At 44.0% G+C, this 19,581-nt stretch overlaps 1 protein-coding gene across 1 annotated transcript in view; it reads right to left on the reverse strand.

The window, feature by feature from the left end:
* RAI14 (retinoic acid induced 14) overlaps positions 1-19,581 on the reverse strand; it is a 150,653-nt gene that overhangs the window by 62,927 nt on the left and 68,145 nt on the right. Inside the window, exon 3 of the mRNA XM_011969119.1 lies at positions 15,835-15,965. Within this exon, the coding sequence (XP_011824509.1) occupies positions 15,835-15,965 (131 nt within the window). The remainder of the gene's footprint in view (positions 1-15,834; positions 15,966-19,581) is intronic.

Genomic DNA, 19,581 nt, shown 5'->3' on the forward strand with positions numbered 1-19,581 from the left:
ATCTGCTGTTTCACGTTTCATTACAATAGGCAATGTTTAGCTTTGCTTGTAAAACTCAACTGGGGCCCTTCAGCAGCGATGTAGCAAAATGGCACAAATAAGCAGCCTGAAGATTTACACAAAATGACTTTGATCCCTTTGCTGCTTATTGATATTTGGAATGTCCCTACTCTTGTCACTTGGAAAGATTCCAAAGTTTCAGTGCTAATAAGGGTTTTGTAGTGCACTCTCTTTCTCTCGCTCTCATTTCTCTTTCCTGAAGAGAAAGTCAACTCACTGATGTCCCTAGCAGCCTGAAATAGCAGCTGGGTGGCAGCCTGCTGCCAATGGAGGGACCAATGGAGGCACAGCAGGGAGCATGCCAGGAGGCTGGAGGGTGACTCAGGAGGCCCAGGTGACAAGGCTGGTCAGCTGCCTTGTTGCTGCATTGCTTAACTTCGGTTCCCTCATTTCTAAACCAGTCTGAGGCAATTAAATAACAACAACGTCAACAGTGATAGCAGGTACTCTATGGAAACATTACACACTAGGAACATCTTCACTAATTTCATCCTCACAACAAGCCTATGAGGGGTTGGAGTAAAGTTTATTACTCCTATTTAGCAGAGAAGGAAAGTTGAGGCAGAGAAGTTTGCTATTAGGTTGGTACAACAGTAACTGTGGTTTCTGCCATTAAAAGTATGGCAAAAACCACAATTACTTTTGCACTAACCTAATAACTTGCCCAAAGTCCCAGAAATTACAAGTAATTTCTGGATTCTAACCCAGGCATTCTGCATCTAGAGCTGGTTCTTTACCATTTTACTGAGAAATGGCACCATTTGTTAAATCACTGTGCACACAACTGGGGGCAGTGGCTCATGCCTGTAATTCCAACACTTTGGGAGACTGAGGCAAGTGGATCACTTGAGCTCAGGAGTTCAAGACAAGCCTGGGCAACATGGTGAAACCCCATCTCTACAAAAAGTACAAAAATAAATTAGCCGGGTGAGGTGCCACATACCTGTAGTCCCACCTACTCGAGAAGGTGAGGAGGGAGGATCACTTAAGCCTAGGAGGTTGAGAGGTTGAGGCTGCAGTCAGCTATGATTGTGCCACTGCACTCCAACCTGGGCAACAGAGCAAGACCCCGTCCCAAAAAAACAAAAAACAAAAACCAGTGACACGTACATAATATAACCTACTGGTTGTGCTAGTCTTTAAAAATCAAAGTTTAAACTAAAATCTGGAAGTATTTGGCAAAAAGCAAACAGTGTTCTCAGTGGGACAGATTAGGGTTGCCAGGGCTCTCAAATAGACAGGGATATAATCCAAGCACAGAAGCAAACAGAGCCTGCAAGGGAGGTTTCATTTCCTACCAAACCACTCAGCAAGTTGTGCAAACTTTCCCGAAATAAATACCATGGGACAAGGCTGGGATAATTCTCAAGGCTCTTAAGCCAAACGAGGCTTGAACTGTTGCTATTCAAAAGCTCTTAAGTTATAACCCGGAAAGCTCCTTCTATCTTTCAGAATAATAACAAACACAGTTCTTCTGGTTTCTGATTACCAGCTGAAATAGATATTGGGAAGAAATACAAACTCACTGGCTACTTTTATAAGACTTCAATTTCTCAGGCATATTCATTCACTGAAAATTTCCCTCAAACCAGTCTGTCTTGCCTTCTTCACCACCAGGGCGCCTGTTACCATGATCAATTCCTTCCATTGCCTCTGCAACCAATATTCACTTCCCCAAATCAAGCAAGCCACTAATGCTCACACAAAGAAATGACCATACACCAGGTCCTACCAGCATTAGCCACACCCCAGAATACCAGAGTGTTAGGACGTTGCAGAAGAATAACTGGTCCAACATCTTCATTTCACAGATGGAGACACTGATGCTTGGAGAGGTTAGGAAATATGTCAAAGATCACTGCTCTGCCCCCAGGGGTAGTTTCCCCTTAATACACCCACGACTCCCTTCTTTCCTTTTAAAAAAATCTCCATTTCCAAGAAAGGAGTGACTGTGATCAGGAAGAGACTCAAATACTTCATAGTACATAACAACTTTCCCACAATCCCTTGAGAGCCTCAGCATCTCAGTTCTGCAGCAGGAGCCTTGCATCCTGATCACCTCAAATTGCTTGTATTTTTATTGTACTCTTTTTATATGATGTCCTTCCGGAGAGAAAAATCTAATGATATTAATATTTTTTTAAAGCAGGATTAAAACATTTTAAATATGAGATCATATTTTTAAAATTAGGTAAATTCCTTCCTGTAGCATACAAGGCTCTACACGCTGTGTGGCTCCCTCTTTGACCTACCTTCTAGGACTCTCCCTATTCACTGGGCTTTCCGCTGTTTCCTGAGCACATCAAGCCTCCTTCCACCTCGGGGCCTTTGCCTTGCAGTTCCCTCCATCAGGAGAGCCATTCCTGCAGAAAAGTGCACAGCTGAATCCCTCACTCCATTCAGGAATCTGCTGAGAGGGCTTCCTTCCCCAGGCTCATTCGCATAGTCCAACGTCCTCTTTATTTTCTTGAATGTATTTGATATTACAGTAAAGAGGCATCTGTTTATTGTCTGTCCGCCCCATTAGAGACTGCGTGTACCATGAAGGCAAATACTTCGTTTTGTTTATTGCAATTTTCCTAGCCACAGAATTAATTTTTAGGTCATGTAAATCTTTAGTTTTGAATTTGCTTTTTTAGTCTCTAGTTTTTGAGTTTTCTCACGTCAAGGCACACCTGTATACTGGCATAAACAGGTATTTTTCTCAAGTTGTAATGTACATTCTTAGGAGAGAAAGCTGTGTCCTTTATGATATGAGCTCGATTTTGCTTCCCATCAGTGTCGTGCAGTGGTTCTCAAAGTATGTTTCCCAGACCTGCAGCATCCGCATCACCGGGCAATGGGCTGGACATGCGTAATGTCGGGATCCTCTCCTGACACCAGGGGAGGAGCCCTGCAAGCTCCCCTACCCTGAAGGTGACTCTTACACACATTCAATTTTTAGGACCACTGGCACAGTAGAAACTGCAGCTGAGCGTGGTGGTTCATGCCTGTAATCCCAGCACTTGGGGAGGCCAAGGCAGGTGGATCACTTGAGGTGAGGAGTTCAAGACCAGCCTGGCCAACATGTTGAAAGCCACATCTCTACTAAAAAAAAACAAAAATTAGCTAGGTATGGTGGCACACGCCTGAAATCCCAGCTACTCATGAGGCTGAGACATGAGAATTGCTTGAACCCAGGAGTCGGAGGTTACCGCGAGGCTCAGATCGCACCACTGCACTCCAGCCCGTGTTACAGAGTAAGTTTATCTTAAAAAATATATATAAACTAAAAGTCATTAGTCCTTGATTTTGGTCTCAACCCTGCCATCCCCAAGCTATGGGACAATTTAAAGTAACTCAAATTCACTGGCTTCAGTGATCTACAGAATTACTAAGAATTTTCTCCTCTAAAAGTCTAGGATTCCATCCCAGCCTACCAAGTGTTCTATGGCACTAATTTGCTGCAACATCTAAATTCTAGGTCACTGAGTTCAAATGAGGCTTAGCGCACACAGAATATTTCAGCAGGCCAATCCTAACAATAGGATTAAAAGGTCTGATTCCCGTTTCAGATTATAATCTGAGGGTAAGGAAGGCAGCACTATCTCATAACTTTAGTTATAAAAGCCTTGACAAACTAAATTCTACTCTGCCAGTGAGAATTAACCCTATTGGCCCAGAGACAAATCTTTTCAGCAGAGAAGTGATGGGCTGCCTGGCTTTCAGTGATTTTAAAAGCAGCTGCAATAGCTGATCTCTGCTTCTATTAGGAACTGATGTTGCAGAAAGTTTGAGATGGAAACATTTGTTGCCTTTCCCTGCTCAGAAGGTATAATAAATGACTGGCATGTAAAAAATGAATGCTCTATAAAAACAAAACAAAACAAAACAGGATTACTGTCCTTTAAGTGCCCATGGTGTGATAATTAATAGAATCAGCAGTACTACTCCTGAGGACAGGAGGGAGAAGACGCTGAGATGAAAGATCACATATCCAAGAGCTGAGAACCACCCCTCATCCTTTTTTTTCTTTTTTTTTTTGAGACTGGGTCTTGCTCTGTCATCCAGGCTGGAGTGCAGTGGCAGCATCTCGGCTCACTGCAACCTCCACCTCCCAGGTTCAAGCGATTCGTGTGCCGCAGCCTCTCGAGTAGCTGGAATTACAAGCGTGCATCTACACACCCAGCTAATTTTTGTATTTTTAGTACAGACGGGATTCCGCCATGTTGGCCAGGCTGGTCTTGAACGTCTGACCTCAAGCGATCTGCCCATCTCGGTCTCCCAAAGTGCTGGGATTACAGGCGTGAATCACCGCGCCCGGGGCCCATGCCATTTCACCAGCGCATTTGCTCTTTTTCTTCAGGATTGTTTGGCTTCATAAGGATGGTCTGGAAATGATACTTGGGCATTATGAAATCTCCATTAGGGCAAATGATTTCTATGTATTCACCGACACACCCCCAGACTCCAGTATGTAAAACAGGAGATCTGTACTAATTCCAGAACTTTTCTGATCCCCACTTCCCTCTTCATAAATTTACTTCCGGGTGATTGAGAGCATCAGATGGGAAACACCTCATGGAAACTGATGCGCTCTCTAAGGTGAATGAATAAACTGCTGGCTGAATGACATAGGGTTTTTTTTAACCTAGGTACTTATCTGATTTCTGTTATCAAATTATCAGGGCGAGGGTCCAATCTTTCCTAATAAGAAAGGAATTGTTTCTTATTAATTATGTTATTACTGAATGCCCCAACACTGGGCTAGGTGCTCATGGAGAACCTCTGCTAGGGCAGTGCAGAAGGGAAATGTAGGGTTGGGACCCCCTCACAGAGTCCCTCACATCCAGGTCACACTGATGTAAGAGGTGGGCTCCCATGGTCTTGGGCAGCTCCGCCCCTGTGGCTTTGCAGGGTACAGCCTCCCTCCCAGTTGCTCTCACGGGTTGGTGTTGAGTGTCTGCAGCATTTCCAGGTGAATGGTGCAAACTGTCGGTGAATCTACCATTCTGGGATCTGGAGGATGGTGGCCCTCTTCTCACAGCTCCACTAGGTGGTGCCCCAGTAGGGACTCTGTGAGGGGGTCCCAGCCCTACATTTCCCTTCTGCACTGCCCTAGCAGAGGTTCTCCATGAGAACCTAGCCAGGTGTTGGGACATTCAGTATTAACATAATTAATAAGAAACAATTCCTTTCCTATTAGGAAAGATTGGGCTCTCGCCCTGATAATTTGATAACAGAAATCAGATAAGTACCTAGAAACCAAAACTCATTAAATCCTAGGTGATTTCAGAGAGGCAGTGGCAAGAGAGCGCTCACTCAGGAAATTTTAGAAATGGTTTCAGGAAAGAGATGGCAAATTGGGCCTTGAATGATAGGCCAGACTCAGTGGAATGGGGCGGGGGATGGTGGTGGTGGGGATGGTGCTGGTGGCGGTGGTGGGGGTGGTGCTGGTGGCGGTGGCGGTGGCGGCAACGGCATCTTCGAAGGCAGGAACTGAGCAGGGAAAGCAGAAGTGTTTCTAAAGAACTGGCACACGCTAATGATCTTACGTGCCTCAGCCTCTGAGCAGGCTGGTTGCTGCTCAGCATGAGAATCTCCCGCTCCAGCGGCCCCAGAGTGATAGTGGCTGAGTGCAGGTCCCTCGCTGCTGTGAGTTCTGAGATCCATCCCCACCCTCCCTTGCTCTGTTCTCTATCACAGCCAACTACATTTCCCAGGCTCTCCTGACCTCTGCATTTGGGGCAGGTCCAGCCAGTGGAGGGAACAGAGAGAGGAAAAGCAAAGCCAAAAAGCTTTGACCCTGGGCAACAATTACCCATTTAAGCGTCTAAAATCCTTCATTCTCAATATACTTAATCCAACTTTGAAAATAGCTGTTAAATGAAAAATACTGTGATCTTACCAATTGTATTAGTCTGTTTTTACGCTGCTGACAGACATACCCAAGACTGGGAAGAAAAAGAGGTTAAATTGGACTTAGAATTCCATGTGGCTGGGGAGGCCTCAGAATCATGGCAGAAGGTGAAAGGCACTTCTTACATGGTGGTGGCAAGAGAAAAATGAGGAAGATGCAAAAGCAGAAACCCCTACTAAACCCATCAGATCTCATGAGACTTATTCACTACTGCAAGAACAGTATGGGGGAAGCCGCAGCCATGATTCAAATTCTCTCCCACCGGGTACTCCTACAACATGTAGGAATTATGGGAGTACAATTTTAGATGAGATTTGGGTAAGGACACAGAGCCAAACCATATCATTCTGCCCCTGGTCCCTCCAAATCTCATGTGGGGAGATTTCAATCCCCACATTTCAAAACAAATCATACCTTCCCAACAGTTCCCCCAAAATCTTAACTCATTTCAGCATTAACCCAAAAGTCTAGTCCAAAGCCTCATCTGAGACAAGGCAAGTGCCTTCCACCTATGAGTCTGTAAAATCAAAAGCAAGCTCATTACTTCCTAGATACAATGGGGGTACAGGTATTGGGCAAATACACCCATTCCAAATGGAGAAATTGGCCAAAACAAAGTGGTTACAGGGCCCATGCAAGTCTGAAATCCAGCAGGGCAATCAAATTTTAAAGCTTCAGAATGATCTCCTTTGACTCTAGGTCTCACATCCAGGTCACACTGATGCAAGACGTGGGCTCCCGTGGTCTTGGGCAGCTCCACCCCTGTGGTTTTGCAGTGTACAGCCTCCCTCCCAGCTGCTCTCATGGGCTGGTGTTGAGTGTCTGCAGTTTTTTCAGGTGAATGGGGCAAGCTGTCAGTGAATCTACCATTCTGGGGTCTGGAGGATGGTGGCCCTCTTCTCACGCTCCACTAGCTGGTAACTTGGTAAGGACTCTGTGAGGGGATCCCACCCCTACATTTCCCTTCTGGACTACCCTAGCAGAGGTTCTCCATGAAGGCCCCAACCCTGCAGCAAACTTTTGCCTGGGCATCCAGGTGTTTCCATACATCTTCTGAAATCCAGGTGTAGTTTCCCAAACCCAATTCTTGACTTCTTTGTACTTGTAAGCTCAACATCATGTGGAAGCTGTCAAGGCTTGGAGCACCCTCTGAAGCCAGAGCCCCAAGTTCTATGTTGGCCCCTTTCAGCCACAGCTGGAGCGGCTAGGACACAGGACACCAAGTCCTTAGGGTGCACACAGCACAGGGACCCTGGGTCTGGCCCATGAAACCACTTTTTCCCCCTGGGCCTCCTGGCCTGTGGTAGGAGAGGCTGCCATGAAGGTCTCTGGCATGGCCTGGAGACATTTTCCCCATGGTCTTGGGGATTAACATTAGGCCTTGCTACTTATGCAAATTTCTGCAGCTGGCTTGAGTTTCTCCACAGAAAATGAATTTTTCTTTTCTATCTCATAGTCAGGCTGCAAATTTTCCACACTTTTATGCTTTGCTTCCCTTATAAAACTGAATGCCTTTAACAGTACCTAAGTTACCTCTTGAATGCTTTGCTCCTTAGAAATTTATTTTGCCAAATACCCTAAGTCATCTTTCTCAAGTTCAAATTTCCACAAATCACTAGGGCAGGGGCAAAATGCCACCAGTCTCTTTGCTAAAACATAACAAGAGTCACCTTTACTCCAGTTCCCAACAAGTTTCTCATCTCCATCTGAGAGCACCTCAGCCTGGACCCTGTTGTCCATAACGCTATCAGCATTCTGGGCAAAGCCATTCAACAAGTCTCCAGGAAGTTCCAAACTCTCCCACATCTTCCTATCTTCTGAGCCCTCCAAGTCTCTAGGAAGTTCCAAACCTTCCCACATTTTCCTGTCTTCTTCTGAGCCCTCCAAACTGTTCCAACCTCTGCCTGTTACCCAGTTCCAAAGTTACTTCCACATTTTCAGGTATCTTTTCAGCAATGCCCCACTCTACTGGTACCAATTTACTACATTAGTCCATTTTCATGCTGCTGATAAAGACATACCCGAGACTGGGAAGAAAAAGAAGTTTAATTGGACTTATAATTCCACATGGTTGGGAAGGCCTCAGAATCACGGCAGGAGGTGAAAGGCACTTCTTACATAGCGACGGCAAGAGAAAAATGAGGAAGAAGCAAAAGCAGAAACTCCTACTAAAATCATCAGATCTCATGAGATTTATTCACTACCTCAAGAACAGTATGGGGGAAACCACCCCCATGATTCTACTTATCTCCCCACCAGGTCCCTCCCACAACATATCGGAATTATGGGAGTACAATTCAAGATGAGATTTGGGTGGGGACACAAAGCCAAACCATATCACCAATATTTTTTTTTTAAACTGTATGTAAAATTTTTTTTTAAATTATACTTTAAGTTCTAGGGTACATGTGCACAATGTACAGGTTTGTTACATATGTATACATGTGCCATGTTGGTGTGCTGCACCCGTTAACTCATCATTTACATTAGGTATATCTCCTAATGCTATCCCTCCCCCCTCCCCCCACCCCAAGACAGGCCCCGGTGTGTGATGTTCCCCATCCTGTGTCCAAGTGTTCTCATTGTTCAATTCCCACCTATGAGTGAGAACATGCGGCATATCACCAATATTTTAATCAATGTAGTTCCTAATTTCCAATTTCTCATCAATTTTGCACCACAATCTTGGTTGTAAGTCTTCTTTCTAAAGTGCAATTTTGCAAGAAATTATGTTCAGCTTTAACATACAACACTGCTTCCTTTAAAAAAAAAAAAAAGGAAAAAATTCAAGAATTGTTACTTTAATATAATTTACTTTAAGCCAAAATTTACCTTTCATTGCAATTCTATTTTGTGCACAAGTCTTACATACATACATTGCATATATACAGGGATATGTTTGTATGTGTGAGAGAGAGACACAGAGAGAGAGACAGAGAGAGAGAGAAAAAAAAAATTCACCGGTGCCTCCTGGGACTTCCTCAGCCTACCTATAGTGTATCACTTTGTAGCACCTGTTGGAAAGCTCTGGGCTAGGTAATGCAGGGTCTCACTGGAGAGTGTCCTGCTCAGTGGTTCTATTTGGACAAACCATTCAAATCACCTAAAGTGCTTTCTGAAACCCCATCCCCAAGAGTACTGCCATACCAGTGAAACCAGAATCTCTGCAGGTGGAACTCAGCATTTGTCAAAGCTGCCCAGGTGATCCTAATGGGAGCCGAGTTGAGAACCAATGATCTAGTGAGTGGGACCCCAAACTCAAGTTGCTCTGATGAGCTCTTAAAGAAGGGAAAGAAAGCATGGCCATGGTGTCATTGTTCCCGTTTCAATTTAGGGTGGTTGCCGGGCGTGGTGGCTCACGCCTGTAATCCCAGCACTTTGGGAGGCCAAGGTGGGCAGATCACTTGAGGTCAGGAGTTTGAGACCAGCCCCAGTAGAGATGGGGATCGCTACTAAAAATACAAAAATAAGGCATGGTGGTGGGCGCCTGTAGTCACAGCTATGTGGGAGGCTGAGGCAGGAGAATGGTTTGAACCTAGGAAGCAGGAGGTTGCAGTGAGCCAAGGCCACTCCACTGCACTCTAGCCTGAGCAAGACTCCATCTCAAAAAACCAAACCAAAACAATCTATTTAGGGTGGCCTCTGTTCATGTTGTTACCTGAACCCTATTTGCCTGTACCCACCCATATCCTATTGGTTCCATTCTACAAGGCTGACCTCATATCACACTTCAGGCAGGAAGCATTTCTTAGCATCTCTAGAGTCTCATGAGCTCTTCTGTCCTGAACCCCTTACATGCAGTATTTTACAGGTTAGCATCTGATTATTCTCCAGTATTTTCATTGGCCCTGTCTTTCTGACTAGGTGTTATGCATCTTGAGGCCAGGAGCATATTTTCTCCTTTTGTATTTACTTAAGATAAAGTCTAGAACATTTTGGACCCAGGGAGTACCTCCCAACTAGATTAATGAAACCAAACATTTAAGCATATTTGCCAAGTATAAAAAGAGGTTATCTCAACTTCAAAAATCTATATGACTCAAAGTAGAGTGGATATAGCAATTACATTCTTCAGTTTATCACTGTGACAAATATCAACAGGTCTTATAAAAGACATAGGGTGATTTCACAGGGAAGGTAGGAGGCGGCAATTGCACAAATATGTAGTGGTTTTAGGTGAACTAATTTAGAAGCTGTACGTGAGAAGAACTGGAAAAAGTTTATCAGGTGGTATAACTTGATTTCCAAGATTGAACTGCTGGTATAAAATATCTAATACATCCCTATTCTGAGAAAACAGGAAGGGAGAACGTGCAACAAACCACCAGCCAGAGAAGCCCTTATTATAGTGATTTCTAAAGTTCAAGGCCTGCCTCCCCCACTTTATAGTCAAGCTCCACGGAGTCATCTAAAAATACTCTCCCAAATTCTTGCTTTCATAGCCAAAAAGATCAGGTTTCTGAAAAGTGGGCTACATAAAATGCTACAGACACATACACACACACATGCACACACTCCTTATATCTACACACACATGCCCAGGTGGTATTTGTTCAAATACTACAGTGTCGGCGTGATTTTATTTAGTCTGGTTGTTCCTAAGACAAACACACATAACCTTAATTAAATGCACATCTAAATGTAGGGGAACTCATCTTGAAACAATTAGACTCTTCTACGGTAAGAGGTTTGAGGACATTGACCTCCTCCCACTTCCTCACATCCACCATGGAAAGAGAACAGCTGGGTAGAGGCACGCCAGGCCTGACTCCATAAACACAGCCTGCAGCTATAACTCTTGGCTCTGCTCTATTTTGTTCGTTTCCTACCCAAGACACCACCCTTCCTTTATTCTTTTCCTAAATGAATTCCAGTCATTCAATTGCTTTTACTTTTTTTTTTTTTTTTAACCCCTCTTTGATCAGTCTTAGAGGAAGAAAATTTCCTGGCATGCATTCTCATCTTTCCCTGAAAGGAAATACTCCAGAAAGAAACTCAAAAGTCTAAGGCATTACCCAACCACCCATCTGGTTATTGACCTTGGGTTATGGAGGCTTCTGGAGAACGTCTGTGGAGATGGCTGCCTTTGTTGCCACATTATTGGGACTTTCTAGACTGCCTGGCTCTCTAGGTGGTAAAGGTTGAGTACTTCTCTATTTAAATTGCCATGGAAGCTGAAGAGCCAAGTCAGGTTGTGATGTTCACCAGAAGAATTCTTTCCCCTCTGAATCCAAGTTAATTCACCCCTAAGCAATTTACCCATAAGATATTATCAGCAAAAAAAGAATGTTTTCTCCACAAGAATCACACTGAAACATTACTTACACAAATCCCAACTGAAGGCCTCCTTTGGGCCTAGAACAATGGGAAAGACCAATACAACAAGATTATACCATCCCTGTCCTTAGAGAGCTTTACTGTACTGTATGGGAATCAAGTCTTTCAGAAAACAAAGGTTTTATTAGAATGGAGACATTTCTGTTGTTGTTCCTGTTCATCGATATAATAGAATAAAGGCAGGTGTGGTAGTGCATGCCTTATAGTCCCAGCTACTCAGAAGGCTGGGGCAGGAGGATCACTTGAGGCCAAGCATTCAAATCAAGCCTGGGCAATATGGCAAGACCCCATCTGTAAATAAATGGAATAAAATAATCGAATATACCAGGTTCTAAATCAAGATTTCTAGTATTTCAAAGAGAAGAAAAGTCAAAAAGAATGAAGAGAACCAGGGAGAATGGCATTTTGAACTGGATATCGAACCTGGGTGCACAGGTGGACGTTCTGACCTACGGGGAGGGTGGGAGCAGACAGCTCCACCTCCAGAAGAAACAGCAGGGAGAGAGGATGTAGGTAAGTGGGACAGAGCCAGAGGAAAGCCCTTGAGGGCCAAAATCAAGCCTCTAGACAGACAGGCAACTGTAGATTCCAGGGCAAAATTACCACAAAAGCCCTCTAGAAAATAGAAGGCTAGGAATGGTGGCTCATGCCTGTAATCCCAACACTTTGGGAAGCTGACATGGGAGGATCACTAGGACAAGACAGCAAGATCCCATCATTACAAAAACAAAACAAAACAAAACCAAAATTAACTGGGTGCAGTGGTGCATGCATGTAGTCTTAGCTAATTGAGAGGCTGAGGCAGGAGGATCGCTTGACCCTGTGAGGTTGAGGCTGCAGTGAGCTGTGACTGCACCACTGCACTCCAGCCTGGGTGACAGAGTGAGACTCTATCTCACACACATGCATACAAAAAGGTAAATTCAGGAAGAGCTGTGTTATGTGGGCCTTAGTTTTATTATCTGCAAAATGGAGGTGGTGACTCTTATCTAACTGCTATGTATATGTCTACCATGAAGAGAGAATAGAATGAAGTACTGACAGAAGCTACAACTCGAGTGAGCCTTGAAAACATTATGCTAAATGAAAGGAACTGAGACAAGAGGCCACATATTATATGATTACATTTATAAAAAATATCCAGAGCGGGCAAATCCAGAGACAGAATCCAGATTTGTGGTTGCCAGAAGAAGGGGAGGGGAGGTTGGGGAGTTCCTTCTTAATGGGTATGGGGTTTTCTTTGGGTTGATTAGAAAGTTCTAGAACTTAGAAAATGACAATGGTTGTGCAACATTGTGAATATACTTAATGCCACTACATTGTATGCTTTAAAATGGTTAAAATGGTAAATTTTACATTATATGCATTTTACCACAATAAAAAGAGAGACAGAACATAAAATAAGCCTGACCATCTATTCTACATGTAATAAATATCTTATGATCAAAAGCTTCAAATTTGTTAAGGTTATCACAATTGTAGCTAAGCTGCTCATCTAAATTTTCTGTCTTCTCTTTAGTAAGTACTATCTTGGACAAAATTATCATAAACATTTCTCTCCCCTTTCTCTGGGATGACTTGAAAAGGTTGTCTTGCACAAATATGTGCAAACCTGGACTAGGGAGAGCAGGGACAAAGAAGGGTAAGTAGTGATTCAAAATGGAGACCAAAAGCCCCAACATTTACCACCAAACACCTCAGAACAAAAAATAAAGATTCCTGGGCCTCTCCCCAGACCAAGTGATTCAGAGCATCTGGGGTGATTCTGATCAATATGTCATCAATATTTTTAAAAAGCACTCCATGCCTGTATATAATCCCAGCACTTTGGGAGGCCTAGGCAGGCAGATCACGAGGTTAGGAGATTGAGACCATCCTGGCCAACATGGTGAAATGCCGTCTGTACTAAAAATACAAAAATTAGCCTGGTGTGGTGGTACGTGCCTGTAGTCCCAGCTACTCAGGAGGCAGAGGCATGAGAATCGCCTGAACCCAGGAGGCGGAGGTTGCAGTGAGCCAAGATCGCACCACTGTACTCTAGCCTGGCAGAGGTTGTAGTGAGCCGAGATCACGCCACTGCACTCCAGCCTGGCGACAGACTCCATCTCCAAAAAAAAAAGCACTCCAGGTGATTCAAATGCAGAAATGCAGAAGCGGCCAAGATTGTGAACCACTAATCTAGGATGAGCAGGGTAGGTGACTAGCTTTATCAAGGGCCCACTGTGGGCTGGGTGCTGTGCCACTCTTTATACAGAGCACCTACAGCTGAAGGTGCCCTTCCCAAATCCCCTTAGACCACCGGTCCCCAATCTTTTCGGCACCAGGGACCAGTTTTGTGAAAGACAGTTTTTCCACAGACCAAGTACGGGGCATGGTTTTGGGATGATTCAAGTGCATTACATTTATTGTGTATTTTATTTCTATTATCATTACATTGTAATATATAATGAAATAATTATACAACTTGCTGTAATGTAGAATCTGTGGGAGCCCTGAGCTTTTTTTTCTGGAACTAGACGGTTCCATCTGGGGGTAATAGGAGACACTGACAGATCATCAAACATTAGATTCTCATACGGAGCTCGCAAGCTAGATCCCTGGCATGCGCAGTTCACAACAGGGTTTGTGCTCCTGTGAGAATCTAATGCTGCCGCTGATCTGACAGGAGGCGGAGCTCAGATAGTGATGCGAGCAGTGGGGAGTGGCTGTAAACACAGAGGAAGGTTATGCTTGCACAACCACTGCTCATCTCCTGCTGTGAGCAGTACTGGTCCCATCTGTGGCCTGGGGGTTGGGGACCCCTTAGACTTTTTCTGGCCATGACCATGGTGTCCCTTAGAGTAGCACTCAATTTTTTCTTTTTTTTTTTTTCCTTTTGATACAGAATCTTGCTCTGTTGCCCAGGCTGGAGTGCAGTAGCGCAATCTCAGCTCACTGCAACCTACGCCTCCTAGGTTCAAGTTATTATCCTGCCTCAGCCTCCCAAGTAGCTGGGATTATAGATGCCTGCACCACACCTGGCTAATTTTTCTATTTTTAGTAGAGACAGGGCTTCACTATTTTGGCTAGGCTGGTCTCAAACTCCTGACCTCAAGTGATTCCACCCGCCTCAGCCTCCCAAAGTGCTGGGATTACAGGCGGGAGCCACTGTACCCGGTCAGCGCTCAACCTTTGAGGGAGAGGAGATAAGGGATAGGTACCCTAGGTTCCTCACACCTTGGGTGGAAAAACTCTGAGGCATACTATAAACCTGGGATAAGGAAACCCTTTTTGTAAAAGGCTAGAAAAATACTCTGGGCTTTGTGAGCCATGTAGTCTCTGCTATAACTACTCAACTCTGCCTTTGTAGTATGGGAGCAGTCATGGACAATGCCTAAATGAATGCGTGTGGCTGTGTTCCAGTAAAACTTTATTTATAAAATCAGACAGTAGCCAGGCATGGTGGCACGTGCCTGTAGTCCCAGTTACTTGGGAGACTGCGACAGGAGGATTGCTTGGGCCCAGGAGTTCAAGTCTAGCTTGGGCAACATAGCCAAACCCTGCTCTAGGTCTAAACAGATTCCCAGAATCCTCTTCAAGAAAGAGTGACAAAGTTGGAACCTGTCAATAACACACCTTAAAAATACAGGTTTCTTCCTTTCTCATGCTTCCTGGGATCAATGGCTACAGAAATTACTTGCATTGTATGTATGTATACATCCCTAAATAATATATACTACTGCTTTGTGTGTTTCACAGTAATTACACAATAACCGTCATTTGACATGTTAAAAAAAAGATATAAAACTACTTGCACTTAAATCCTTGTCTCAGAGCCTGCTTCTGAGGGCATCCAACCTACATTATTATTTCATTTTATACTCATAACTACTCTAACAGTTAACTAATACCGTCTCCATTTTAGAGTAAGGAAACTGAGGTTCAAGGATTACACAAGTCATAAGTGATAGAGTTCTTGTGAGACGTCTATCTGGCTCCACAGTCAGTGCTCTCTCCACAACACTGCCAACGTCAGAGTGGATATAAACAAATACATGCACATGCACAAACACACACAAATACTTAATCAAGTGTGTAGCTTTAATTACGGCAAGCAAGAGTACTATACACAGCAAACCACAAAGCAAAATCATACTACTCACGTACTTACTGATCTATGCTAAGGAAGATCAAATAAATAAACAAGTAGTTTAAGATAAATAAACAGTAAGGTTTGAGGGTTATAGGAAAATACTTTTTTCTCTTTTATGCTATTTCTTATCGAAGACAGAATTCATGTCTCACCTACAATTGGTTGCAATCTTGGGAGGTAAAACCTTTGCTGATACCTGGGAACATGTATACCCATTCGAGGTAAAGCTCCATGTGTGACTTGGAATTTGGAGAGAAAGGAACTAGATTAAAATATCTTCTCACATATTTCAATACGGGAGTGGAGCGGGAGCACATGTGAAATTCCCCTGCGGATACTAAGGATTCCAGAGAACATCCCCGAAAACCCATAACCGGCATATCTGCAAACCAGTGTTTCAGCTTACGCGGTCTTGCCCTCGCTGTCGTGTTTGGTGGCACTGGCCCCCTTCTTGCCGAGCAATGAGGCCACCTTCTCCGCATCTCCATTCTCCACGGCCTGCAGCAGCCTGTCATCATTCTTGTTCCACTCATTGGTCTATAGAGAAAGAGAAGAAACAGAGGTTGTGAACAACATTGACCACAGCTGCGCTGACCAGCAGGGCTGCGGTCCTCGCAGCCCCCACCCTCCCATCACTCAAATCAAAACCTGCTCCCAAAGGAGCATGTTTTAAAATACCTTCCCCTTCACCATGGAGACACCCAAGAAGGCCGCTTTCCCAAAAGAAAACATAAATAGTGCAATGAAATCACGGCTAGTCACCAAAGTCTGAGATAAAAGTTACTTCTTTTAACGAACACTAGGAATATGAAGCAACTTAAAAAGACCTCAAGGCCGGTTTACACATTAGCTAATTTCTAGCTGAACTAGACAGCTGCTCCTCAGCACATTGGCCTTTGACCTCATCCACAGCTCACTCTGTTCACCGTGTTACAGAACGAAACCAGCAGCTCAAGGTTACCCGAGGTTTACAGACACACGATTTTTCATCAGCTTTTATTGCCTTCTTTCTGGTTTGTTTACTAGGCCCTGAATTTTCAGCTGGATACTGATTTTAAGTAGTTGTCCAGGCTACCGACTCAACAAAGTCTCACCAGAAACAAAACTTCTTCCTGAGCAAGCTATTAAACATCAAAGAGCTTTGAGCAAAGCCTCAATCACTGTCAACGCCAAACCCCAACTGAATAATTCTGCAAACCACAGTAACAGTAAGGCACTCATATGTGCAAAACTGGTTTCTACACTTAGGAGGGAAAGAGATGATTTCTATACAAGAGCAAATGGGCCCTCAATATAAGACTAAGAAAGACTTTAATAAAAGGCAGCAGTGAGCCATTGGAGGTTTGGGAGCAGAGGAGGGAGAGAATTATAGAACCAGTGACTGAGGAGTCATTGGGAGGTGTCGAAGCACATGGGATTAATGAGGGAGAGAGGGGGAGGAAGGAAAGATGCTGGGCACATCAAAGCCCCTGGGCACTTTGCGAGCCCGGGCTGATTTCCGGTCATCTCCTGCACCAGGCCCCTGAGCTAAGCCCACTTTCTGAGCCCTTCAGCTGTGGACACCACATCCTGAGAGAGACTCCTTTTCCCTTCCCAAAGCTTTCTATAGACTCTGCTTCCTTGTGGCCTCTGAAGAAATGAACCTCCAGGTATTTCGTATTAATGGCTTTACGATGGACCCCTACAAGGAAGCAGACAGAGGAGATAATGAAGATTTAAAAGCAAAAAAGAAGAAATTTTATAGGATGACAGTCTTCCATGGCCCCGGGAATATGCTCCCGATCTCTGTACTGATGGAAATGAGGAAACTCAACAGGTCTTTGTCCATCAAATGTCTCAGTCACCCTCCCAATCCTAGCCCATATGTACAGCCTTAAACAAAGCCACAAGCCAGGGAGGGATAAAAGAGATGTGTCCAGAATTTGCATCTCTGAACATCTCAGGACTGAACCATTCCCAGTTTTTAGGACTCCGTCCTCCCCCACAGCCAACACTGAGTGCAAATGCACAGTAAGAACGAAGCAGGTTCGAACAAAAATCAGCAGCTTGTTCTCTGGGCTGCGTGAACTTGAAGTCCAGAAGTCCAGAGTGACACATGTTGTGTGATCTGATATCACCCATAAATCGTTCTGTGCCTCAGTTTCCCCAGGCTTTGGACTGTATGTCCACTGTGATTCCGCCAAAGCTCAAAATTCTTACTACATAAAATTCCCCAAATTCTGCTAGGGATGATTCTAGAACAGTACTGTCTACCATCATGGAAATGTTCTGTATCTGAGCTTTCAAATACTATAGCCACAAAGCCAGTGATTCTTAACCAGGATTTGTTTTGCCCCTGTAGGGTCATTTGGCAATCTCTGGAAACATTTTGGTTGTTATGTCTATAGAATGCTACTGGCATTGAGTAGGTGGAGACCAGGTGTGCTGCTGAACATCCTACAATGCACAAATGCACAAGACAGTCCTCCTACTCCCACCAAGAATAATCTGGCTCAAAATGTCAATACTGCATGAGCCACTTGTGGCTACTGAGCACTGGAAATGTGGTTAGTGCTACTGAAGAAGTGAACTTTTAACTTTGAGACTTCACATGCCGTTAGCCAGGGGCTACCATGTAGACCAGTGCAGCTCTCCTTGATGATGATGACTCTCTTCATATGTTTAACAAAGTAAGAATGCGTCTGGACCAACATCAGCCACGCTCCTACTACAGCAATTTACTCACAAAGAAGACATGAGATGTTGTCTTCAGTTACCAATCAAGCTTCCTGTTGAAGGGAAACACAAGAAATATGGCAATCCTCACAGCATCATTTGTTAGTGGAATAGAAAGCGTAACTTAACAACTGTACAAACAACTGCAGCAAATGATCAAGCCCCAAGAAACACAGTGCAGCTTATTTCCCCCAGAGGGCATTTTATAAGCAAAGAAAAAAGGGAGGGAAAGTTTACTGAAGAACATTTAGGACCAATGATCCCTACCTATAGAATCCCAAAAGAGAAAAGTATTGTTTTTCAAAATCCTTTTCTAACTTGAACTGAACAAATTAAAACTGGACTGGGAAGATCAAAAGGATATGAAATCTCAGAGGACAGGACTGAAAGTACTCAAGCAAAGGAACTGCTACATGAAAGGATTTTCCTTTTCAACATTGCTAAAGCACTCTACTCTTAAGTAGAGAAAAATCCGATTGCAGGGGTTTCCTAAAATTAGTTCCACGTGGATCTTTAGGGAGTTCAATTTCTATACAACATGGCAGGAGAGATCCTCCCTATCCTGCTCTTTGGAAGACAAGGTCAATGCCACATTCCTAGTGGTCTGAAATGCCTCTCTTCTATTTAGAACCTCTCCTCAGTGCAAGCCAGAATTTACTTTCCTCTTGGAGCAGATGAAGAGAACATGGTTACACAAGCAAATCTTCAATAAATAATCCACAACATCATTCAAGAAGTGCTGCAGATGGGGTTCACAGTAAGCAGAGCTAGGTTGGGAAAAGAGGAGAGAAGGTAAGAGTTTTACTCTTGCTGGGCGTGGTAGCTCATAACTGTAATTCCAGCTACTGGGGAGGCCAAAGCAGAAGGATTGCTTGAGGAGTTCGAGACCACTCTGGGCAACACAGTGAAATGCCATCTCTAAAAATGAAAAATTTTAAAAAGAGTTTTGCTCTTAAAATTCTTACAAGCATGCTAAAAATAGAGGCCAAGTAGGGTCCCAATTAGACCTCTGATCCAGGAATCTGGATTCTGATCAGTAGCAGAGTTGTCTAGTCCTGGGCCAGGCCACTCATCATACTTGCAATTAGCTCTGACGTGCACAACTGGCCATACCATGCTCCTTCCAGAAGCACAGTGCTCAAGATGTCCTCACTTTTCCTTCCTAAACTTGCCCATGGAGAGATTTCCTACATCCTCTCATCCTCTCCTATAAAACTATTCTATCCAGTGCCATACTCTTTTTTTTTCTTTTCTTTTGAGACGGAGTCTCACTTTGTTGCCCAGGCTGGAGTGCAGTGGTATGATCTCGACTCACTGCAACCTCCACTTCCCGAGTTCAAGCGACTCTCCTATTTCTCCTGGGTAGCTGGGATTACAGGTATCTGCCACCATGCCCGGCTAATTTTTTTTTTTTTTTTTTGAGATGGAATCTCGCTCT

This window comes from Mandrillus leucophaeus, unplaced genomic scaffold (genome assembly GCF_000951045.1).
Source record: "Mandrillus leucophaeus isolate KB7577 unplaced genomic scaffold, Mleu.le_1.0 Scaffold873, whole genome shotgun sequence".
Taxonomy (NCBI): Eukaryota; Metazoa; Chordata; class Mammalia; order Primates; family Cercopithecidae; genus Mandrillus; species Mandrillus leucophaeus.